The sequence below is a fragment of the Phoca vitulina genome, unplaced genomic scaffold (genome assembly GCF_004348235.1).
Source record: "Phoca vitulina isolate PV1807 unplaced genomic scaffold, GSC_HSeal_1.0 scaffold10, whole genome shotgun sequence".
Classification (NCBI taxonomy): Eukaryota; Metazoa; Chordata; class Mammalia; order Carnivora; family Phocidae; genus Phoca; species Phoca vitulina.
Window position 1 is genome coordinate 51,462,803 of NW_022589713.1, and position 26,002 is coordinate 51,488,804.

Here is a 26,002-nt window from a genome sequence, read left to right on the forward strand (position 1 = left end):
AGTAGGCACACAGTACACAAGAATGGATGAATGATAGTGAAGGGAAGGAAAAATTCTTCTCTACCTTCAAGATCTTCCAACTGGACTTAAATTTATATGAGACAGATTAACAGGAGAAAAAAATCCAACGGTTATTACATGTACACAGAGGCCCAATAATGAAATTGAGACCTAAAGAAAAGACCAAGGCAGGAAGTTTTTATACTTTTCAGACAGAGAGACAATATATCTGTGAAGAATTGACAGGATATAGAAAAGTTAACTTTGAAAGCTTCAATTAGTAAGGAATTCTAAACAGAATTTGGGCTGGGGTAGTAAATTAGTAAAAAGCAGCTAGGGTTGTTTATAAAGCCTTCTTGGCTCTAAATTTCCCATCTCTGGTGATAAGGGTGTCTCTTTACCTCCTGGTGCAGAGAGGGTACCTATCACATGGAAATTTATTTCCTGTTTTCAAGGGACAGAGGAGGGTCTGACTGTCCTTCCTACATAGATTCTCTTAAATAACTTTTATTTAAAATAATAATTATGCCAAAATGGCACATTTGGGGGCAGCCTGCCTTTGGCCTCTACCGTAGGGAGAGGTGTAATTACAAAACCAGGCAGTATCTGATGGCTAAAAGACTTGAAAACAGGTCAAGAATGTTGACATTTATGTTAGTGAATCTAAGTACCTAACACTGACTTTACATCCCTCCAATATATATAGCGAGCGGGGCACACGGGAGTTGCTGGTTCTGGCCACTACTGTAACCCCAGCACGTCAGTGAATATTGACTGAAGAGTCCTGAGTCACCCTTTCCCCTTGGCTACCCACCTGGAGGGACCGGCTGGCGGAAGGCCGGAGTCCCCTCCACTGCTGCAGTTCCATTCACCAATGCAGCGTCTATCGGGATACTATCTTAGCTCTTCCAGCGAACGTCCCAGGGTACTTCCAGAATGACTGCCTCGTGCCCAGCACTGACAGTTAATATTAGCGTTTGGTGCATTAACACGGTCATTACCGAAACCAGTTACTACCTAACAGGGCCAGGTGAGTCTTACGCGTTCCTCGCTTGACAGCCCCGCCCAGCGCCCATACACGACCGCGCCAGGCATTAGGGCGCACGCGCAGCTGGTAAACGCGGGTGGAGATAGCCGGGCACGCGCTCGCGCGCGGCCGCGCCGCCCCGTCGTGCGGGGGGGAGGGCGACGCATGCGCGGGCGGCGGTGGCCTTAAGGGCGGCGGCGGCCCCCGGTGACCCAGTCGGCCTGTCAGCCGGCTTGGAGGCGCGGTCCGGGGCTCGCGCAGTGACGGCGGTCATGGCGGCGGAGGAGGAGGAGGTGGGCTCGGCGGACACCTGCGAGAGGTGAGTGCGGCCGGGACTTCGTGGGGTTCGGGATCGCGTCTTCCACGGGTTCAGGTCGGGCCGGGCGACCTCGCCGAGGATTCGTACCCCGCCTGTCCTCTCTGTCGTCCCGCCCGGCGTGAGACCGCGCTGCGCCCCGAGAGACGTCCGGGCCTGGCTCTGTCCCTGCCGGGCGCCCTTTGGCGCCGAGGCGCGGGAAGTGTGTGAATCCTACCCGGCAGCGCCAAGGGGCCGCCGCGATCTTGTGTAAGCGTCTCCTCGGGGCTGGCGGCAAGGGTGGCCCGGCACCCACCCCCTGCTCGTCATCCGGGGACTCCTCGGACCCCGCCTGCCCGGGGGCGGCCGGCGGGCGGTGGCCGGCCGTCCCCACACCTGCCTCGAGCCGGGGGAAACGGCTCAGTCACTCGTGCACTTCCAAGCGCGGCTTCTGTCTGCAGGTGCGCGCTGTTCTCTCTCGAGGGGACAAGAACGAATGCGCCGCCTGGGCAGAGCCTCCGGAGCCTGGAGGAAGGGGAGGCGCTTCCTGGGGCCATAGGAGATGGAGAGCCCAAAATCACCCTGGAAAGTGCAGGAGATTGGGGGGTATCGGGGGAAGGAGGAGCCCAGCGTGAGGGAAAGGGGTTTGAGGGCGTGGGTATATGACTTTGGGTTTCAGAAGGCGTTTAATGTGTACTTAGTGGAAAGAATGTTAACACGGTATGGATATCAGGTTCAGAATTAATAATCTTTCAGAGATCTTCCTTTGCTTCTAAGTGTGCTGGTGTTACTGGAGAAGTGTGTGTTTGCGCCTCAGAACACATGTATATCTAGGAAACTTTATGGAATTTGCAGGACAGATGTCCAACGTGAGAAACTTTTTGATAGACAGATATACTGTTTAAATTTTCTCTTCCACCTGTAACTAACTTCATGCCCTTGTCAGTAGACAAATAGCAATTAATTAGTGGAAAAATTAAATTACGAATATTATTGCCGTATTTCTCAAGGCTGGTCATTTCTTTTGGAAAGTAAATAAACTGTGTTTCTGTATATATGTTTAGTATTTTGACAATAATTCTACTTCAGATGTCTGGAGAAACTTGCATATGAAGCATAACCTAAAGGATAGAAGGTAGTATGGAATACCATGAAGACAGTTGTATTTGGAAAGATACGGGGTGGAGGAGGTGACAGTTTTGAAATATTAGAAACTAGGTTCTTCCCTTGAAGTTTGTTTACATTATGAATGGGTCCATTGTTTTGGTTTGTTGATGAACTTCCTTGTTGATGTTGAATGTCCTCTTATGGACATAAGTAGGAATCTAACTGGTAGCTTGTTCCCACCTAGTTTGTCATAACATTTTTTGCTCTTTCTGAAAGTGCTTTTGGGTGGACTTTTTGGTCTCCATATTGTTGTGGGACCTGGGAGTCCAGGGCATGACTGTGAAAGGAATTTGTGGATTGGGTGATGTCCACAGGTCATTGGGGACAGAGTATAAAAAATCTTTAGCAGCTGAGCAGCCATAGTCCCATGACAGAGGTGGGCCTCCTTGGTACTCTTGGCAATATACTTGAGCAATGTCCAGTGTCCATACCAGTGTAGTCTTCTGAACTGTACCAAGCAGACAAGCAAGTACCTCCTCCTGCTAGGTGCTGCCTAAATGTGTTTATATTAAACCTAAGATCAACCTGTGTGCATGGTATTACTGTCCATTTTTCATTTGCAACTGCAACTGAAATGACTACCAGCACCCTACTAGCAAGTGGCAGCGCTGGATTGGAGTTCCCCAGGTGTCTAGATTTAATTTAATGTCCTCTCCCATATTTCTGGTGCTTCTCAGTAGGACTGGGATTCATTTGGGATGTTTGGTTCTTGTCTCTTTTGCTTACTCTATTGACACTTTGTTATTTAATCCTTGCATTGATACAGAGCTTATTTGTTTAAAAAAATTTGGTTAATCAACAATGGAACTATGCCAAGAGCCAATGTAGGTTGTGGGAATACAGGTCTTGAATCAAGTTCTCTATCTTTAAGACATTTCAGGTTTAGTTGGGGAATTGACATTAACAAAGGAAACAATTATAAAATGGTCATAGGAAGGCTTTTTGGCACCTATGATTCTTGTTTTGTGACTTTCTTAGTGAAGACAGGCATGCCTGGAAGCCATTTGGCTTTCAACATCTAACCCTTTTTCATTGCAATACAGTTGAGAAAGCTAAATGTAACAAGAATAGGGAAGACTTCTGTGAATTGCTGAAAGGTTGTCCCAGAGAATGATAGAGTTGAATGATCTGTTGAGTTTAGAGGAAAGCTGTGACAGAATTGCTCAGTTGCAGAGCAGATAGTAAAATAGGTGGTTTGCAGTGGTGTGTTGGAGTTGGCTTGTACTGTCAACTATTGCTAAGTTTTCAAGAATTTTGTCAACTTTTGGCAGCTTGAAATCAGCCATGGTGGTAGTATTTACATCATGGAAATCATAAAATGCTACAAGTAAAGGATTTTTTTCTCCCCTTCACCTCCAGTGGGTTTACCAGCCACCTACTGGATTTATATTAGAATTTGACTATAGTCCTTTGCCTTGGAGATAGGATAGTGGGTTTTGCTATTTTTAAAAGACTGCTAAGATCAATGACTCCTCTCTATTGCCATCTCTCCTTCCCAAACCCTTGCTATCCGACTTCTTAAAAATCACAGCATTTCTCAATGATACATTCCAATGGGCTTTTATTTTTCTGGGTACTTATCTTTCTTGGGTCTTTCTCAGTGTTTGACACTGTAAAGATAGCTTCTCCTTATTAAAATTCTTATCAGACATTGTAGTTCTTAAGACATTTTGCTTCATGCCTTACTTTAGGCCAATAGTCACTTTTATTAGGTTCTATTCTTTTTCTCATTCTTTAAATGTCATAATTCTCCAAGATTCTATCTTCATCTTTCATCTGTGTTTTAATATTTTGTCTTGTTTACTTATACTCCTTGAAGCATTTTTTCTGTGGAGAGAACTGAAATCTCATCCTCATGATGGAGTCCTCTTTAGTACTCTGATGATGTTTCTAATTGTGTGCCAGATGTTTGTACCTTATTCCTCAAATGTAACATGTCCAGACTTGGATGTCATTTTCACCTTTCTTCCCCTGAACTAAACAATACAAAAAGTCCAGTTCTTCCCCTTGACTTACCTGTTTTCATTAGGGCACTTAGATTCTTCTGGTCATCCAGGTTCAGAACTGTGGCCTGATCTTTTGACTGCCCCCTTCCATCTTCATTGCCCTGAATACCAAATCTACCAAGTCCAGTAGATTCTAAGTACATCATCTTTCCATTTCCAATGTCTCCTGGGAATCACTTGGTTCTGACCCTTCATATACCCTTTTCTGGTTTATAGCAGGCTTTATTTATTTATTTTTAAAAATATTTTATTTATTTATTTGACAGAGAGAGAGTGAGAGCACGCACCAGAGCACAAGCAGGGGGAGCAGGAGCCGGAGAAGCAGGCTCCCCGCTGACCAGGGAGCCCAATGTGGGACTAGATCTGGGGCTTGATCCCAGGACCCCGGGATAATGACCTGAGCTGAAGGCAGATGCTTAACTGACTGAGCCACCCAGGCGCCCCTAAAGCAGGCTTTAGTAACCCATTTTGTTCCTGTGCTTTCAACATAGCTTATTTCGTCAGTTACTTTTCTCTCCCCAAGAGGCACAGTCTTGTTTGTAGCAGCCACATGCAGTGACTTTATTATAGGTGCTCAGCCTGACTTAAAGCCCTTTGTAGGCAGCTTGGCTCTTCTCTATCTTTGGAGTCTTACTTCCTCCCTGTGCACTGGGCTCTAGCCAAGCTTTCATTGTTTCCTAAACATGTTCCTTGCTCATCCTATTTCCCCTCATGTCTTGGTTCACATGGTTTTCTCTGAACCAAAACAGATTGTTATCTCTCTTCTCCAAAGGCCTATGGTATTTTCCTAAGCTTTCGTTATGGCACTTACACCATGTTTTGTAATGTAGTTATTTGTTTGTTTTGTCAGCTCATTGAGGTCAAAGCTTTTGTCTTACTCAAATGTCTGGTAGAGCCTGAAGGGGCTTCATAAATAGTAAACTTCAATAAATGTTTATTGAATTAAACACTTAAATATTGTAAATTTATGCTGACACAACATTAAGATAAAAAATCTAGTTATTGATAATATATTTTGCAACTTAGTAGCGATATTTTTTCATCCTAAGATATTCAAAGAACATCAAAAGATATATTCATAAGAAATCAAAGTTTGAATTTGACTAGGACAACAACTAAGATCATAAACTTAAGTTATATTGGGAGGTTGGGAATATGATTCTATTTCTTAATCTTAGGTGAACTAACTCATGCTTCAGTGTTTTGCCTGTTCTTCAAAATGCCAGTCACAGACCAGCAAATGGAGATTTCAGTCCTGTGACAAAGAACTTAACAAACGATTGTAAAGTCCCAGGATGGTCCACTTAATAAAAACAACACTGGATAATACATTTGAGAATTACAGATGACTCTGAATGGAGTCCTTAAGGATTTGACTTATATTCTTTATAATAGCCATTCAGAAATATTATATTGTTAGGTTTTTAGTCTAACCTCATTGTTCTATAATTCTTCATTCCTGATTGTGAATCATAAAGAATTGTGTGGAAAGATGATTTTATTATTATTTTTAAAAGATTTTATTTATTTATTTGACAGAGAGAGAAAGACACAGCGAGAGAGGGAACACAAGTAGGGGGAGTGGGAGAGGGAGAAGCAGGCTTCCCGCTGAGCAGGGAGCCTAATGCAGGGCTCAATCCCAGGACCCTGGGATCATGACTTGAGCCGAAGGCAGATGCTTAACGACTAAGCCACCCAGGCGCCCAAGATGATTTTATTATTAAAAATTATTATTCAGTTTGAGACTTGGGATTTTTAGTTTTTATCTAGTAGATAAACTTATTTTAGAAGTTACATGAAATGCCACTTGGATTTGTTAAGCGGTATAAATCTAAAAGTACACCTGTAGTTTTCTTTAAGTATGTTTGATTCTGTGTCTGACTCCAGGATGGTTTGTTTACTGTTTGAGAGAAGGTAGGAAACAATTGGGGAAAAAATATCACCAGGACATGACTATGTGTAAAATACTGATTTTCCAACTCTGGATCTTTAAGAGTTACAGCTTAGAAATATAGGGGGTAAAAAGTTAAAGAATGTGAATTAATGTGTTAAAATATATTAGAGGGCTTGAGTTATCATTGATCTAATGGTTAGTGATAATTTGAATCATGTGAGTTATTTACTTAAAATGAAAGGGCATGATAGGATTTTCCATTACCCAGGAAAGAAGGCCTTTATTTGCAAAAGTGTTGTAATGTCCAGTTTGGAAGTTTTTAATCATTCATTGGTTGAGGAATTATTTCAGAAGAATATGTATATTCACACTTCTAATCAATTTGGATATTTACAAAAGAAGCAAAACCTCATGGTTTCTCTAAATGAGAGAGAATACTGTACTTTTCTCTGTTGACAGTACCAGTATAGAGATGGAGGCCATTTTAAACAAAATTGTAATGTAATGAAATCCTCTTTACTTATAACCTAATTAGAAATGTTATTTAAGTGGCCAACAGTGTGTGGAAATTGGCCAGACTTTTGTATATTTTCTTCAGAAAACTTTGAAACCTGTTTCACAATATTTATAGATTGTGCAATTCAGGTTTGGTAATACTATAGATAGTCAAATGTCTAAGAGAGCAAAACAGGGATTACCAGGAAACTTAAATGTTGATAGCAATAGGGTATAAGTACAATGTTATTTTTAAAAAAAGATTAGTTAGGGATGCCTGGGTGGCTCAGGTCATGATCCTAGGGTCCTGGGATCAAGTCCTGTATTGGGCTCCTTTCTCAGCGGGGAGCCTGCTTCTCACTCTGCCTGCCGCTCCCCCAGCTTGTGCTCTCTCTCTGATAAATAAATAAAATCTTAAAAAAAAACAAAACAAAAACAGATTAGGTAGAAAGTTACGGGAAAAAAAATCAGTGTTTTTTTTTTTTAATTTTATTATGTTATGTTAGTCACCATACAGTACATCATTAGTTTTTGATGTGGTGATCCACGATCCATTGTTTTCATATAATACCCAGTGCTCCATGCAGTACGTGCCCTCCTTAATACCCATCACCGGGCTAACCAATCCCCTCTCCCCCCTCCCCTCTAAAACCCTGTTTGTTTCTCAGAGTCCATAGTCACTCATGGTTCATCTCTCCCTCCAATTCCCCCCCCCCATTTTTCTCTTCCTTCTCCTAATGTCCTCCATGTTATTCCTTATGTTCCATAAATAAGTGAAACCATATGATAATTGACTTTCTCTGCTTGACTTATTTCACTTAGCATAATCTCCTCCAGTCCCATCCATGTTGATGTAAAAGTTGGGTATTCATCTTTTCTGATGGCTGAGTAATATTCCATTGTATATATGGACCACATTTTCTTTATCCATTCATCTGTTGAAGGGCATCTCGGCTCTTTCCACAGTTTGGCTATTGCGGACATTGCTGCTATGAACATTGGGGTGCATATGGCCCTTCTTTTCACTACACCTGTGTCTTTGGGGTAAATACCCAGTAGTGCAATTGCTGGGTCATAGGGTAGCTCTATTTTTAAATTTTTGAGGCACCTCCACACTGTTTTCCAAAGTGGCTGTACCAACTTGCATTAAAAATCAGTGTTTTATCTCTCAAACTCAGGATGCTTAAAATCAGATTCTTAAGTTAATAAACTCTATTAATATGTTAAGCACATCTTTTTTGTCTTTCCTTTAGAATGCCACCTTGGGTGTAATCTTTCAAAGTTTTTTTTTTTTTTTTTTAACTTGGGAAGTCTGCTCACTAAAAAGATTCTTTCTCTATATTTATTACAGAGTTATAAAGCAAGATTCCTTTTATTGGGCTTTTTGATTGGATGCTTTAGGGCTTATTAGCTCCTCAGCCTTGCTGAGAGGTCAGTGCTCAGCTGATGTGGCTGTGTAGAAAACCCTTTGGTGCACTTTTTGGTAAGTCTTCCTGTTGTCTTAAATAGGTGTAGTCCCTATGGCCAATGTTTTTTTCTTAATATTGCGACTGACCTTTGGGTTGCTTTCCAAGTTAGGGCCTCAGCAGTGGATGATGGTGTTTATTGATTATCTGCTTAAATAAAACAGGGAAGTTGAATTTTGCTTTTCTGTTTATGTTCCAAAGCTATGAGGAGGAAGCCCCGTATCTTGTTTACTGTTTTGTTTTGTTTTCTTATTTACTGTTTTATAGCTGGGCCACATGAATTTAATTTTTACTTTGGATTTCGTGACCTTAGACCAATGGCTGGATATCTGGGAAGCTTCAGTCTTGGGTCCTTAGTTTCAGTCTTCCACACACTAAGACTAGAATGTAGAACACTTGAGGACATGGGAGATTTTGTGGAAGGGGCAGAGGGTCTCTTTGAAGGTGAGTTTAATTTACCCCGAAGACAGGTGAGGTTGAATGGGTGTTTTGGAGGGTTGAAGCAATAGATGTTGCAAGCTCAACTGTGGGAACTCGAGAACAAAGTGTGATTAAGTAAAGGACAGAAAAGATAGACCCCAGCTTTCCTTCCCCTCTTTAGAAATGTTCCTTTGAGCCACTTATGTGTGTGGAACTCAATTGTGTAGAGTATTTCTAAGAAAGAAGTAGAAGACGGTCTCTCTAAAACATTTTATCATCTGGTTTAGGCAAAGCTGATTGGACAGAAATATTATGAAGGCTTAGGAGAAGAGTGGTATCTTTACAATTCCATTGAGTGAAAATAAAATATTTTACTATGCTTTGTTAAATATAGATTTTTCAGTTTAAATATACTTCAGAAAAACTCCACTTAAAAACAATTACCTGCTTTGATGAAAAGGTTACTGTGAAAACCTGAAGAGGGTTAGTGGCTCTTGTGGGTGAAGAGCCCTGATTTTTGGTGTAATGCACTAGACTTGCAAACATAAAAACATTGTTTTGCCTTTTCTCTTTGAGCTAAGCCCATCACTAGGAGGCAAAATGAGTGGACAAGACATCCTGTCCTTTGAAAATTGGTTTTGTGGTGAGGGGTAGGCATAATTCCTATTGCAGGCTGTTATATAACATTTTAAACTTGAGGACCTGTACTTAGTAGGTATTCAGAGAACGTAAATTTTTTTTAAAGACTGAAACGAAGATTGCATTTGTGTTTTCTTTGCCCCAACATAATGTCAGTTGGAGCAGTAGTAGACTATAGTTCATTTCACTTTAATTTTTTTTTTTTTTTTTTTTGTACTGACCTCTGATTCTCTCTGGCAAAGAATTGTGCTATGATTGGAGGGCTATTTAAGAAAACTGATGAGATTGAGTTGTAAGTAACTTCCTCTTGGAAGCTCATATTTTTGTGGCCTAACATAGACTTTGATGACCATTCCTGGTCAAGAACAAAAGAGCTTCAGCTTAATAATGGCTTACTTTTTAAATTTTAAACTCCAAAGATTATGAGATTCTTTTAACTGCTTGTTAACTGTTTTTTTTTCCAACAATTGATAAATTGTTGAAGGATTAAAAAACTCATTGCTAAAACCTTGAATTGTTTTTCCTTGATAATTTATAAATAGCTTTATATATTTACAAATAGACTAATAATAATGTTTTCTGTTATGTTTTTACCTTGATAATAAGTTAGATGAAACATTTATGGGGGATGCTTATGGGTCCTATCCTCTTACCCTGTTAATGTAGAAGGTTTGAAACTAGCACAGAGAACATCTGGAGTGGAGCCTGGTTATAATGCAGGCTATTATGTATCTTCTTTTCCGTGCAGGCCAAAGGAATATGACTTTGTCCTGTGGCTTTATCCTGTAGGTCATGACTGCTCCTCACACATTTTAAGGAAGGTAGTCACCGAGAAAAAAGGCCTTTGAAGTCACTCGGATTTGAATTTAAATCTCTACTTGTATCATTTCCTTACTACCTTAATACTCTTGGACCTGGTGCTTAACATTTCTGAACCTTACTTTTCACATCTACAAAATGGGAATAACTTGGATTGAGAATACCCTCTATTGTGAGTGACTTAATCATTCTGCAAAACATTTATTGAGCAGCTGTTCTACATAATGCCCAGAGAAATTCTATAGGGCAGGCAAATGTAGAATGAGCATACAAAGCTTAGAATGGATGTTAGAGCCACCCATCCAAACTTAGCACATTTCTCACACCTATTCTTATTCATGTGTTCTCTGTGGTTATTAGTGGTACCTGACTCAGAAACCTAGGAATCCTCTATTACACCTTCTTTCTATCCAACCAGTTATCAAATCCAGCCTGTTTTACTTTTTTCTTTTTAGCATAAAATTGCATTATGATGAAATGCTTAAATTTTAAGTGTTCATTTGCTGAATTTTGACATATGCATACATCTGTGTAATCCAGTCAATCACCTATTAAGATAGAGAATGTCACTATCATCCCAGAAAATTCTCTTATCACTCAAGTGATCCACTTGTAATTCATTGTAGCCAGTACATTTCAGATGAAGCAAAAACTTCGTTTATAACATCAGTGTATAATAATATGCATTGGTGAACACAGAGTCCTTACCTTTAAAGATCATACAATTGGGTGAGGATATTGGTGAGTAAATAAGAATGTTGTAACACAACTTGAGAAGGAAAAGAATAGAGCTTGAGAATTGGGTGCTATCCTGCTACCCTGATCTAATCTGGTTTGAGTGTGTGGGTGAAGGGGGAATGAAATCTAATCTGAGGTTGGTGAGAGGTATAATGGATCATGAAAAGAAGGGGAGATGCATATTCCAAGGATATTCAGGGTCAGGAAGCAAGAGAATAGGGAATATTGTATGGCTAGAAAACAGAGAATAAGAAATGACAAAAATGATACTAGAGTGTCAAGTAAAAGGTTGGAACAGGGCTGAGTTTCCTACTGAAGGTCAGCTAGAAGTAGCCTTACCTTTGAGGTAAGGAGTGATGAAAAATGACAATTCTTTGTCTAATTTCTATTTAACCTTAGTTAAAACTCTCATTTTAGGAATTACTAATTAATGTCGCATAATTTTAGTGAATTGTTTTGTTGTCATCAGTATAATGTCAACTACCATTTATTGAATGTTTAAATATTTTATCTTGGAACACACTCCATTCTTCATATTTCTTGTTCTGCCTATTTTTAATTTCTGCTTGATTACTTGGGAGTCTGACTATCCATAAATATGGATTTTGATATCTACTTGTAGGTTCACAGACTGAAGTTGAATGTCTGTTCCCCAGTACTTTACCACAATGCTTTGTATGTATTAGGTGGATTCTGCCAGATGTAGATAGCTTCACCATCATATAGACAGTAAATTTCCTATTCTGCTTTTCTTCTAACGTAATAGTTGGGAGTTGAGAAGAGCATTAACTTATGTCTTTATATTTTCTTTTTGATGCTCTAGGTCGGGATGGCTAACTGGTTGGCTTCCCACTTGGTGCCCTACATCTACATCACACCTTAAAGAAGCTGAAGAGAAAATTTTAAAATGTAAGGTTTTCTTTTTGTAAGTTGCCTGAGCTGTTTGCTAAAATCACATTGCCCAGAAACTGGTGATAAGATTCTGTGGTGTGTTAGTTTGTTGGCAAAAGTGCTTTTTCCCTTTTCCATGTCATCAGCAAGTACAGAAATGTTGGGAGGCAGGGGTTCTCAAACTTTTGGTCTTGGGTCCCTTTTATACTTTTAAATTAGTAAGGACCTTAAGGAGCTTTGTTTATCAGTTATAGCCATCAGTATTTACCAGTTAGAAATTAAAACTGAATTGTTTAAAGTATGTTAATTTATTCATTTAAAAATAATAGGAACCCATTATAGGTTAAAATAAATAACATGTTTTCTAAAAATAATAACTACTTACCAAACAGAAATGTAGTGAGAAAAGTAGCATTGTTTGCAAATCTCTTTAATGTCTGGCTTAATATAAGACAGCTGGATTCTCATATCTGCTTCTGCATCAGGCTGTTGGTAATCACATCGAGTGATCTCTGGAAAACTCTGCTGCATACCAATCAAAAAATGAGAGTGAAAAGGTGTCTTAGTTTTGTTATGAAAATAGTTTTGACCTCATAGATCTCCTGAAAGGGTCTCAGGGACTCCCCAAAGGCCCCTGACTACAATCTGGTAATAGGCTCTAGGTGTTCCAGAATAGGTAGCCTTGTGGAGTGGAGCACATACTGAACTAGAACAAGGTGACCTGGTCCAGGCCCAGATCTGCAATTAGGTGATGTCAGGATCTTGGGTAAGTCACTTTCTCAGTTTTGCATTTGTTATCTGTAAAATGAAGGGGTAGGATGATCCTTAGAGTTCCCTCTGGTTCTAGTTTCTTAGGATTCTTTAATTCTGCATTTTAGTGGTGTGGAAACCTTTTTTAAAAATTTCTTATGAGCACTGAAATTTACCCAAACTTGTACTGTCAGGGCAGTCCTGGTATCTTTGGGTATACTTTTAAGCAATGGTGCTTATTGTGTAATTTTGGTCTGCTGATACAATTTAGGGGTGGATTCAGAGGAGCAGTTCACATACATGATTATAATGGATGTATGTGCAGATGTTTGCCCATGCCTGCTTTTCATTCTCTCTACCACAAATGAATTTTCTTGTTTGTGCATTTGAATGATTCAGGAGTAAGTGACTGTAACTGAATATATCCGTAGGAGGGGACAGTTAGCCATCTTACATGCATTTTTGGCATGAAAATAAATTTCTACTTAGTCTGTATACTTGGATAATCTTGTTCTCTACAAAGCAGAAAAGTTGACGTGGTTTACTAAAATAAAAAAAAAAAATCTTGTCAGGAGATGCAAAAGGGTGCTCAATTTATGCATTTACCAAACATACTGATTCCCTTCTGCTAGATTCTAGGGATGCAAATAGGAATGAGAATTGGCCCTTGGTAGTGTCAGATGTGAAAGCAAGTGACTTGTAATACAGTGGGGTGAGCTATCTAATAGAGGTTACAGATGGTTTCTATGGAAATATGCAGACATCTGTGTTCAAAATGCTTATGTGGTTTGGTTTGGTTCTAATGCTGGATCATCTTTTCTAAACTGGTATAGCATTTCCCCCCATTTGGAGGCTTGGGCTCTGTTAATATTCTGAATGAATGCTGGGTTTCCTCTTTGCTGCTACTATGTGGTACAAAACCTGAGATGATTTCTTTGGTTAAAGGGCGGAAACTCCCAGTTCTCAAGTATTTGTCTTCTGCAGATGAATATGTACAAATAATTAAGTGGTATATATAAAGTGTCTATATTCAGTTGATAATTTAATGTAAAGGAATTTCAAATTGGTTTCATCTTAGTCAACTTGGGGGAGATTTAAAGTATTGAGTCCCACAGCACTGAAGGCAAGTAAAAGTTTTTATCTACAAAATTGTGATTATTTGTATTTTCCAGGGAGATTGTTGGACTTGAACCCACACTACCTGGCACCTCATGCCAGGACTTCCTGCCATACCCTGTCACCTCTTTTCTACTAAACTTTGAAGTGACTCAAGATTTCAGTTATGTGTTTAGTGCAGATACTGCTAGTCCTTCCCTAAACTCTTGGTTACTTTTTAGGGAAAAATGTTTCTTTTGAGTTTGACTTCAGTCTTCAATGATTAATCTTCAAATGTTAGACAAATGCAAGGTATTCTTTTGTTATTGTCTGCAAAGTTAGAGACCTTCAAATAATGGGTCCAATGAGCACTAAGTTCCTGTCCAGGTCTAAGAGTGTAAGACCCTCATTTGATAGATATGAAAAATCCAAAGAGCTAACATGACTTGCCAAAAGACCTTGGCCACAGGTACTTGAGACTTATCTGAAATAGAACTTCTCACTTAGGAAACAAACTGAGGGTTGCTGGAGTGGTGGGGGGGTGGAAGGGATTGGGTGGCTGGGTGATAGACATTGGGGAGGGTATGTGCTATGGTGAGCATTGTGAATTGTGTAAGACTGTTGAATCACAGAGCTGTACCTCTGAAACAAATAATACATTATATGTTAAAAAAAAAAAAAAAGAGAAGATAGTAAGAAGGGAAAAATAAAGGGGGCGGAATCGGAAGGGAAGACGAACCATGAGAGACTATGGATTCTGAGAAACAAACTGAGGGTTCTAAAGGGGAGGGGGATGGGTTAGCCTGGTGATGGGTATTAAAGAGGGCATGTACTGAATGGAGGCCTGGGTGTTATACGCAAACAATGAATCATGGAACACTACATCAAAAACTAATGATGTAATGTATGGTGATTGACATAATAAAATAAAATTAAAAAAAAAAAACTTCCCACTTAGATGTAATATATGGTAATTGAGAATTACTTGCTTCAATAAGATGTATGCTTTTTTTAGGAATGACCTAAAAGGCTAAAATCATATGAATGGATACCAGATTGTTTCTAGATTATTAATTTCTGATTGCTCGGAGAATACTCCCCTTCTCAGGAGTAGTGAAGCTAAGCAGAATTTCTTTTTTATGTTTTCATTAGGTGTCCCCTGCACATACAAAAAAGAACCTGTTTGTATATCTAATGGAAATAAAATATGGACACTGAAGTTCTCTCATAATATTTCAAATAAGACTCCACTTGTCCTCCTCCATGGTTTTGGAGGCGGTCTTGGACTCTGGGCACTGAATTTTGGAGATCTTTGCACCGATAGACCCATCTATGCTTTTGACCTATTGGGCTTTGGACGAAGTAGTAGGCCCAGGTTTGACAGTGATGCGGAAGAAGTGGAGAATCAGTTTGTGGAATCCATTGAGGAGTGGAGATGTGCCCTCGGATTGGACAAAGTGATCTTGCTTGGACACAACTTGGGTGGGTTCTTGGCTGCTGCTTACTCACTGAAGTACCCATCAAGGTAAGTGATACTGACAGGAGAGGCACCCAAGTGCTAGGCTCTAGTTCCTGTCCTTGGTGGTTGTTGGTGTCTGAGCCTTAAGGGCAGATTCTCTGAAAGGAGACCAAATAACCACAACCAATGGCCGATTTAGTAGCTGAAATAATGATGTCAGGGTTTTCCTGTTACACATGCTACGCATTGGTAGAAGGCTTGAGAAGGGACTTTCTATTTGCCAAGCTTAGAATGTCTACAATTTAAACCACAAGTAAAAACTGGTGGTATTGTTTATCATTATTGTTATCATTAGACCTGTGGATGGAGCAGTCTTTGCCTCACTTTTCCAGGTTATAATAAGCCATAAGACGAACCCAAAGGTGAGAAATTAGAAGCCCTGGGTGCCAGTGCTATCTTTTGGCTTACAGCAAATCCTTCAACCTTGAAGCTTTCGTTTTCTCACTTGTAAAGTACAGAAAATATATCTGCGAAGTGTATCTGACAGGGTTTTTACTATACTGTGCCCTACCTTTATGGTTACAGAATTATTTTTCAGAGTAATTGAATTAATGACTTCGGAATTTTGCTTCAGAATCTTGTAACATCTCCTCCTATCTTTACCTTATTTTCTCATACTATATCCTATTATTTGTTTCAGCTCTGAGCAGAGGTCACATTTGAGTGCTAATAGAAGAAAAGCTCTCTCTCTCTTTTTTTTTTTTTTGGCTTAGCATTTGGAAAGAAAGAAAAAAATCAACATTTTATGTTGCCAGTGTATTTTTCCATTGGACTAATTTTTAAATCCACAACTGCAACCAACTTTTGATATTGAGGTCTGTGAATGAGACCTGGGATGATTGTTGTCTTCAGGCTGCATGCATGTACCTGTGAAGCTGCCCCATTGCATAACTCCAGGTGTGCTGTTAACACAGAATTTGAAGTGTAGGGCAGCAGCCCCGTGTACCTGAGGTTTTCTTGCCCTTGAACAGCCGACTTTTTCTGAATAGGTTCTTTATCTCAACTTCAGCATTAACACTTGGTTTTTCTGGAGAGTTTGTAGTCCTGTGTATGGTAGATGGTGTAATCTTGTCAATTGGCAGACCCCTTCTTTCAAAAGAAATCCAGATTTTCTTTTTCTAGTTGGCTTTTAAGGTTTACTGTCTTTTATTGTGTTCTACTCTCAATGGAAAGTAAGAGAAGGAAATGGATACTTTTCTGGCATAAGACAACAGGGCTTTTGGAGGGGGGTTTGGCTTCTTTTGTTTCTTATCAGGAGTTTATTATGTCTATCTTGTGGTATTTATTCCTTGGCAATGTGATACGGGACTATGTGGGGTAAACTCTGGCCATGAAATCCCTAAGTCTTAGAATCCTGACCCTTCGTGGCTATCTGTTATTTAAGTCAGTTGGTGAGGTTTTCATTTGCAGTGATGAAGTGCTCTGAAGAAATCAGTGATTCAGAAGAGAATGAACACTTTAAAACCATCTTATGAAAGAGAATAGCAACATAGTTTAAATGACATGGTGGGCAGAACAAGTATCTAAAACAAATCCAGTGATCCCTGCATTGGACTGACTACATTTTAGAAAATGGTTTTTGAATGCTTGTGCCTAGTGCTAGAAACAAAACTAAAGTTGTATGTCAGGACCAAGAATCACTAAGTATTAGTAAATAGATGAATTTGAGAATGCTTGAAATAATTAGCATGTTTAAATTGGCTGATTTTTGAGTAGAACTCTATAGACCATGTTGGATATTGAAGCCTGTATTCTTCACTGCATAACTTACATTATTAAACACAAGTTCATTTCAAAATAGTGAGGTTCTCTGGATTTTCAGATATCCCAAATCCTGAATGAAATTCAGTCAGACCACTGTGGTTGGCACATAGTGGGTGCCCAGTGTTAAATGAATGAAACAAGGAAGCCCATCAGACTGAGGTGGCTCTAATGCTCTGGTGGCCTACCTAAGCAAACCAAAATCTAAGCCTATAAGTACCTCAAGGTTATGAAATTAAAACCTAAGAACAACCAATCACAAATAGCCTACTGGGCTTTAAGCCAATCAGATGATTGCTTCCACGCCTTTTCTAGATAAGTCTTTACTCAGCTCCTCTTGGTGGAGCACACCTAATCACTCAGGTTTGACACTGCTAATTCAAATTGATTTTTGCTCAAATAAACTCTTAAAATTTTCAGTATGCCTAGTTTATCTTTTAACAGTATTAACTGAGGATGGAGCTACGTACTCTAAATGTCTCTACGGGCGCCTGGGTGGCTCAGTCGTTAAGCGTCTGCCTTCGGCTCAGGTCATGGTCCCAGGGTCCTGGGATCGAGCCCCGCATCGGGCTCCCTGCTCCGCGGGGAGTCTGCTTCTCCCTCTCCCACTCCCCCTGCTTGTGTTCCTGGTCTCGCGATCTCTCTCTCTCTCTCTCTCTGTCAAATAAATAAATAAAATCTTAAAAAAAAAAAATTAAAAAAAAAAAAATGTCTCTTACCTAGCTCACTTGATCCAGCTTTTTAAAAAAGATTTTTTTTTTTTTTTAAGAGCAGTTTTAGGTTTACAACAAAATTGAAAGGGAGGTACAGACATTTCCCATATAATTCCTGCCTCTACATGTGCATAGCCTTCCCCACTGGGACCATTTTTATTGTGCTGTCATGAGATTAAAATAAATCTTTGCTTTTCTGAAAGATTTTGCAGGGAGAGGGATAAGAAGAGGGAAGAAATGGTCTAATAGAGCTCAAATGAGATTCATTTAATTTCCTTCACTCACTGTGCCTTGTCTCTCTTTTTTTCTCCTAATGGACTTTGAGACAGTTACTTTTTTCTTTGCCTCCTCAGGTATAACAAATATAATCTTTCCTTTTTTTCTTTCTGAAGTAATCCAATTTCCTCTTAATTCTTTAATTCTCCTTAATTTCTGTTTCTATGCATGCAGGAAAAAAACACAAAGACAACATTTTGCTTGTCTTAGTCCAAAGCTATTTCCACCCTCATCTTTTATGAGCAGCCCCATTCTTTTATTCCTTATTTATTTTTTTTTAAGATTTGTTTTTATTTTTTTAAGATTTATTTATTTGAGAGAGAGAGAGAGAAAGTACAAGAGTGCATGGGAATGAGGGGAGGGGCAAAGGGAGAGGGAGAGAGAATCTCAAGTACACTCCCTACTGAGTGTGGAGCCTGATACCAGGGTTGATCTCACGACCCTGAGATCATGACCTGAGCCAAAGTCAAGAGTCGGAGGCTTAACTGACTAAGCCACCCAGGCGCCCCTTCTCCGTGTTTGTTTTTATAGGACAGTTTGAGGAGAAGAATGAAGGTGCCTAGTTTACTAGTTTAATGTACTTGTTTAGGAAGCATTCTTGGCTAGAGAATGGATAAAACCCAATACATTTTTTTTCTAATTTTTCGTACACTAGGGCAGCTTGGGTGCTTCATCTCTATGAGCAGCAGAGTGCCTCTGTCCATAGAAGTTGTTTTATGGCTTAACTTGTGGCAATGGTCACATATTTTCCCGATTCTTGATACTGATTGGAAACTGAGCATTCAGCAATTGTGATGCTTTATGTAAAAGCACGTGGATGATTCCTCCATTGAAATATTCGTGATGACTGAAACACTCGAACATTATATTCCAGCAGGTTGGTTCTGTTTAAAGAATGTCGAGTGACTGTATGTGTTTAGAAGGCTTAGGATGTGCTGGGGAAGAGACACAACCACTCGAGGAGCAGGAAGCTGCTGAGGGTTGTGAAGGGTAGTGGACGGGTCTGTGAGAACTCTTGATGAGAACCTGGCCCAGTGTGGTGCCCTAAAGAAGTGCAATGTAAGCTGAGGTTGAGTCTCAAAGAGGAGTAGCAGGAGAGCATTCTATGCAGTGGGGACAGAAATTGCTAGGTGGACACCTGGGCCATTCAGGAAAGGCCATGTGGCTGGTGAGCAGAGAAGTTAGGAACTGGTTTGTAGTTGGGTCCCAGCCCAATCCCCATGTTCCATCCCCCAAAATGACCTTCGTTCATCTCAGTTCTCTTACCATGATGTGTAATAATTAGAGATGCCATCATAGTTTCACTTGTAAATTAATGTGCTGTGTCACAAGCAGTAGGGCCACTCGTGGTGTGAGGTGTCGTGGGCTGCCATTCTGCCAAGCCTTCTTCATTAGGCCATGTCTCATGCCCTAAAGGTGGGCATGGAGAGACAGTAGAGTAAGCCAGCAGTAATAGCCAAACATGCCATCTCCTTTCTTTCGTCTGTGCACTCACTTTTTGCTGTTAATTTTCCTTTCCTTCTGGCCCCTGCTGTCCAGGACACCATAAACACTGTGTTAAAAACTAAGGAAAAGGAGACTATAGAAACTTTTATTAACTTAGAAAGTGTTTAGCAAAGAGAATAGATACACTAGAAGAGGTTACAAACTGGTCTTTACTTCTGCACTCAATGGCTTTCAGATCATCTGACCTTGCAACCTTGCCTGGCTCTGTCTCCTGACCGTACAGAGCTGGGCTGAGCATTTCCTGTCCTCCTCTCTTAAGAAAGGCTGCTCTACTTGACCTCAAGCTGGAGATCTTTAGTTTCTTGTTCTCTGGGCCTGCTGCATTCTCCCCTCAGAGGCTTGGAGCCAATGGGAAATACCTGGGGCTAACTTCATTTTGAGAATGCCTTGCTTATACACTGACTAGAGTTCTTCCTGTTCCTTTTCCTTGTTCCTTTCCTTGTTCTGTAAGTGTGTCCTGTCGATTCCCTTGTGCATTTTGGATCTGGGTCTGAGTGTTCTTGTTGTATTATTTCTGCCTGGTGGCTGACTTTAAAGCTCATGAAAGTCAGGTTTATATAATATACCCTCGTTAGCATTCAGACTCAGCTATCCCAGCCTGTTGGAGCAGATGTTAGCCACTGCTTTGCCCTTTAGGCTGTAATCTGCTCACCATCTTCAAATTCTAGGCCTACTCTGATGACTAACCTGAAGAAGTATGCCTCTCTAAATGTTTTGAAACTGATAGGCTGTTCTCTTGTTCCTGCTCTGCCAGTTCTTTGTTTTTCCTGTAATTTGAATCAGTCTCTTGATTCTTGACAAAGATGTCTGATAGGATGACTCAAGTGTGCCGTCTGGCTAGACCCATTCCTTACTCCTGGATATGAACTAACAATCCCATCAGGCTATCCTCTGGAATATTAGAGGGTTGGGTCCAGATTACTATAATAGTTTAGATATACATTAAAACCAAATACCATCTATCAGATGAGGAGATAATCTTTTCACTAGAAGAGTGGTGAGAAGATAGCTTGGGAACTTGGTCTGGTGCAACATAAACCTGTGAGCCAAAACCTGTGCTCAGGCTTTCCTGAAGAATCATTGCTCACATGGTTTCAGCTCCATGTGAGTCTTCCCATGCTCCCTGAAAAAAGTCTTCTCTAGTCGTCTTCCTAGTTTTGCTACTATAACTAGCTAACATTTACTAGATATTTATTATTCAATAGCCACAACCTAAGTGCTCCACATGGTCTATCTTTTAAATGAGTTTTAGAACCAAAAATAAGCAACAGTTACTTCCTGAGGCCTTTTACATGTAGTGATGCAGATGATATATAACTCCAGTTTAGACAATTTTGCAGAGCTTTTAAAAAATTGTTTTCAGGAATGCCTGGGTGGCTCAGTCGTTAAGCGTCTGCCTTCGGCTCGGGTCCTGGGATCGAGTTCCACGTCGGGCTCCTTGCTCAGCAGGGAGCCTGCTTCTTCCTCTACCCTCCCCCTGCTTGTGTGCTCTCTCTCTCTGACAAATAAATAAATAAAATTAAAAAAAAAATTGTTTTCAAACTTTTTTGACTATAACCCCTCAATAAGAATTACATATGTGTGTGTCTGAAATAAAAGTTTCATGGAATGATACTCAGGCTTGTTACATATTTTTCTATTCCAAATTATACAGTTAAAAAGACCACAGACTGACTCTGACTCTCTAAGTAGATTTTACTACCCACTGATAGGTAGTGACCTGCAAGATTCCTATAAGAAATAACAGTGTTCGTCTGGGAGACCAGAAAAATCCAGATTGGACTAACTCCTAGCTTATTCTACGAGTATAGTTTATTATTTATTTTAATTTGAGAGAGAGGGCATGAGTGAGCAGGTAGAGGGGCAGAGGGACAAGCAGACTCCCCACTGAGTGAGGAGCCTGACATGGGGCTGGATCCCAGGACCCTGAGATCATGACCTGAGCTGAAGTCAGATGCTTAACCGACTGAGCCACCCAGGCGCCCCTATGAATATCATTTATAAAATTTGCATATTCTTATAGATAAGGACCAAAAGGAAACATGGAAAAACATAATACTCCAAATGTTTACTGAACATCCACTATGTGCTAAGCACCATGCTAAGCTGAAGACACAAGATCGAACAATTGTTGGGTCAGTTCACTCCCTTAAAAAAAAAAAAGGTCATCTTCTCTAGTATATATACTTTGCATAATTTGTTAAACTGGCATTTTTATCTAAGGACACTATTTCGAAGATCCATATTAAACAAGGCAAGCCAAAACTAAGGTGGAAACAAAGCAATCACTTAGCTAGAGATAGATGAGACTTGACCTCCCTCACGTTTTCCTTTGTCCTCCCCCTTCTTGGGTTAGCAGATAAGAGCCGAGAGCAGACTCGGCAGGATACCAAAATAAATTCATAGCAAAATTTAATCATCTTTTAGGGTAAAGTATGTTTTGATAAAGAGTTCATTTTTCTTTTTAGGAGCTAAGTGAATAGTGAATAATACTAGTTGTTTCCTAAGGGGAATCTCTGCTGCTTTCAACTAAGTGACTATTTCATTAATTCCACCCATACCTCTGGCATGCCCTCCTTTCCCCCTCCTTCAGATCTCACTGTGGACTGTAATGAGAGGAATTTAGGGGGAAGTCAATATCAGTTAGTCTCAGCCATTAAAAAATAAAACAAACTCCTTTCCATCCCCCTTCCCATACACTATTAGAAAATAGTCTCCTAAAACTTTTAAGAGTGGGGGCACCTGGGTGGCTCAGTTGGTTAAGCGACTGCCTTCAGCTCAGGTCATGATCCTGGAGTCCCGGGATTGAGTCCCACATCGGTCTCCCTGCTCAGCAGGGAGTCTGCTTCTCCCTCTGACCCTCGCCCCTCTCATGCTCTCTATCTCATTCTCTCTCAAATAAATAAATAAAATCTTCAAAAAAAAAAAAACTTTTAAGAGTGAAGGCACTCTTAAGTATATGAAAACTCACTTATGTGTATCTCCACACAGATTGGTAGTTACATTCTATAAATGCTCTGAAATCTAGAGTATAGGGTTAGGATTGGCCTAGAGTTGATAAAAGTTAAGCTTTACTTTTACTGATATGTTATCTTATGTTATGGTCTGTTCTTAGGAGAGAGCCTTCTACCCAGTGACTTGTTGGCATCGGTTAATATACTGGAGTCAGGAAACAGGGGTTTTAGCCCTACTTCTACATGTCTTGGAGCAGGTCACATAGTGCATCTCAGCTTCCTTCTCATCTATGAGATGAAAAATTGGCCTGAGTATTCTCCAAAGGCCCTTGGAGCTCTGTGCACTGGGTCTGTGCTCTAAAGCTTTCTGTTTGAGAAAATGCAGCCAAAGCAAAGGACTCATTACTAACTCATCCTTATCTGTGGTGGCAAAAATAATAAAACATTTTATATTGAGAATAATAGCCATCTGTGCCCATGTTCTGGTTTCAGTTATGACTTAGAAAAGGGACGTTAGAATCATTGTCTGTTCATCCTTGGGAAGTTTTTCCTGGCATTTGTTGGCTGTTTTGGTTATAGTTGAATATCATTTGTGTCATGAGGACCTTTTTGCTTTATTTAGGATCTTTATGACATATAATACCCATGATGCAGGCACATGGAAGTATTGCTGATAGTTTTGGTTTTCCCTCAGCAGGAAGAGGTTTTCATAAGATGGAAAAATTAAAACTATTAGTGATACAAAACAATTTTATATGAGATTTGGCTGAAAATTTTCTATCTCTTTGGTCAGTAAAGAAGAAAATTAGGAAAGGGTTAGGAACAGAATCTGAGGTCAGTATATCATGATATCGTGGGTAGCCCTACCTATATGCTCATGTTCACTAAACTAGGGGAAATTTCCGCCCACATTATTACATATCTCTGTATTTGTGGAAAGTTCATTTAAAAGTCCTTTTGAACCCACCTAAAGTACTAATGCCTCTTACATTTTTAGAATGATTGGTTCATAGGAGATAACTGTTGGTGTCTGAAGCTATTTTATAAGTGTAATATTAATCTTCAGTCATTTCTGCACTGTCAGCCTTGTGCTGCTGGGTAGCTGCTGTTAGCATTCAGACTCAGCTTTTTTGAGTGGTCATTGATCTGTATCATCCGCCAGAGGGTAGCCTCAACAACGAATACCATTTCTCAAGAGTAGCCACACAGTTATGTGCCCTTCCACATGCCCTTTATTATCCACATTTACATATATGAAAAAGGAAGCTCTAATCCTACCATATACCTCTCAAGTCCTACCAAATCTGATAGTTTTCATGTCATAAGAACATGATATAACTGGTCAGCCATTAGTCTTCTCTTTAATGTGAAGGTTTTGGAAGGTGGTTTTTTTCTACCTTTGCTTTATAAATCGTGTTAATTCTTTAGAGTTCTAGGGTGAGTTTGCCAAATGAAATTATATCTGTTCTTCCTCCAACAGGGTTAATCATCTCATTTTAGTGGAGCCTTGGGGTTTTCCTGAGCGACCGGACCTTGCTGATCAAGACAGACCAATCCCAGTGTGGATCAGAGCCTTGGGAGCAGCACTGACTCCCTTTAATCCTTTAGCTGGCCTCAGGATTGCAGGACCCTTTGGTGAGTGCTTATATCTGTGTCCTAGGAAAGCAAAATGTTTATAGATTGGCAGTACAGGGGTATTTACTGATTGCCATTGTTAGCCAGAATCTTAAAAAACAAACTGAATCTTTTTCTCCTCCTCCTCTGAATTACTAAATTACTTTTTTTCCTCCTCCAAAAAGTACCAGTCCATGACTAAAAATAATGAAACCAGGTTCATCTCAAAGAGGAGTCTTTATATTGTAAATATTACAGGTAATTGGCAAAACTGAGAAGGTGGGAAATGCTGCCCATGGGGTTAGTCAGCCCAGGGCATGGGGAGAAGAAGTGCAGCATGTTGACCTGCTGGTGACATTAGAGAGCCTTTGGCTAGTTGACAGTACCCAGCTGGCAGATCACAGAGCCTGACTTGATTGCCCTTCTTGCCCCATAATGTCAGAGTGTTAAGAAGATAAAATCATCCTTTTCCACAGAGATTTGTGTTTCTGGTCATATTTTGAAGTACCAGTGTTTAGTCTCTGATTTAATTTCATTTGACTCTCAGCTCCTCTTTCTCCACCCCAAAGCCAAGGGAGTCTCGAGACCTTCCCTCATTGTCACCAGTGATGGTGGTCTGGACCTCTGCTTTCCTTATAACTTGTGTCAGTGAGGAGTGCTTTTAGCTGCAAATAGCTGAACCACCTAAGTGGTTTAAACCGTAGGGCCTTCCATTATTTCCTTAGCAAGCAGGCTTGTGGTTTTAGCATTTGTTCTAGTAGCTGGCTCATTGACATTGGGGTTTGGGCCTGCAACTGTGATTCTCTTGACCTTTTTCCTCATGGTGTTTGATGGCTGCTATGGCAGGAAGCCCCATCCCACAAAGCAGCACCCTGAGCAAGAAGAAAGGAAAGAATGGAAAATGGTTTTCTCTCCATAATGCTCTGTCAGGGAAGAAAGTCTTCCTTGGAAGGCCCCAGCAGGCCTCCCCTTATGTCTCTGCCCACCCCTAGTTCTTCCACTAGCAAAGAAGAATACTTTTGTGTTGCTGATCAATCATGATTTGTTTCCAGGGGCTGGAGTGAGGGGCCCACTTTCCTGAGCATGTTGCTGCCTAACTGATAGACAAGAGTCAGGTTCTGTTAGTGAGATGAGAAGAGAGGCATGGGGGTGTGGAGGGTGTGGAATTCTGCTCCCCTCTGCCCAGGCCTGGTCCCTCTTTGTCCTACTGCCTCCATTTGGGATGGGGAGGGCCATGGGACTGCACAGGGATTGGGTTGGCGACCACACCACACTCCTCGGTGCTCTGACAAATAGCCTTTCTTTCCCACCCCCAACCCCTCCCCCTTCCCGAGTAGAGCCACTCCTCTTAGGTGCCTGGTCCTCCTTTGATGGACTACTTAAGGACTTCATTTAGTCTGTACGGTCCTGAAATATAAATGGATTGTGTTTGATTACAGTTACATAGGGAGCAATTATGGGAAGAGTTAAGTATGAAAAGAAACTAGGAGGCAATGGTTGGGGAGGGAGGATGCCTAGGAGCAGCCCTCTCAGGCCATGCCCTTTGTCTCCCACTATTGCTTATGTGTGGTCAGGGTGGGACATGATTTAGAATATCAACCACATCATAAGAATTCTCCATGGAGCTGTACAAGTCCTTCAGAGGCAGGAAGGAGGGCCAGGAAAGAAGTAAGACCTTGCTAGAATAATGGGCAGTGATAGCAGAAAGGGAAACTGGCAAGCCCCTGGGGCCCCAGAAGGGAAAATAGTGACCAGATGGAGGCTTCTACTCTTCATCCTTTTTCCTCTAGGGAAAGGATACCCCTACCTCTCACCTCAGGAGTGGATGGCCTTAGCCGGGAGGATTGGCAATGTCCCTAGCAGAAACCCTGGATTTCTTTTTCCACAGAAAGACTTGTATATTCCAGTTTACTTTATTTAGATACTAATGTGTTATAATTATGGGAGAAATACAAAT

The 26,002-nt window shown here is 40.5% G+C and overlaps 1 protein-coding gene across 1 annotated transcript in view; it reads left to right on the top strand.

Annotated features, from left to right (window-relative positions):
• Positions 1-1,210: 1,210 nt before the first annotated feature.
• Positions 1,211-26,002, top strand: part of ABHD5 (abhydrolase domain containing 5, lysophosphatidic acid acyltransferase) — a 30,714-nt gene continuing 5,922 nt past the window's right edge. Inside the window, exons 1-4 of the mRNA XM_032409123.1 lie at positions 1,211-1,346; positions 11,790-11,875; positions 14,855-15,227; positions 23,912-24,066. Of these exons, the coding sequence (XP_032265014.1) occupies positions 1,300-1,346; positions 11,790-11,875; positions 14,855-15,227; positions 23,912-24,066 (661 nt within the window). The 5' untranslated portion in view covers positions 1,211-1,299. The remainder of the gene's footprint in view (positions 1,347-11,789; positions 11,876-14,854; positions 15,228-23,911; positions 24,067-26,002) is intronic.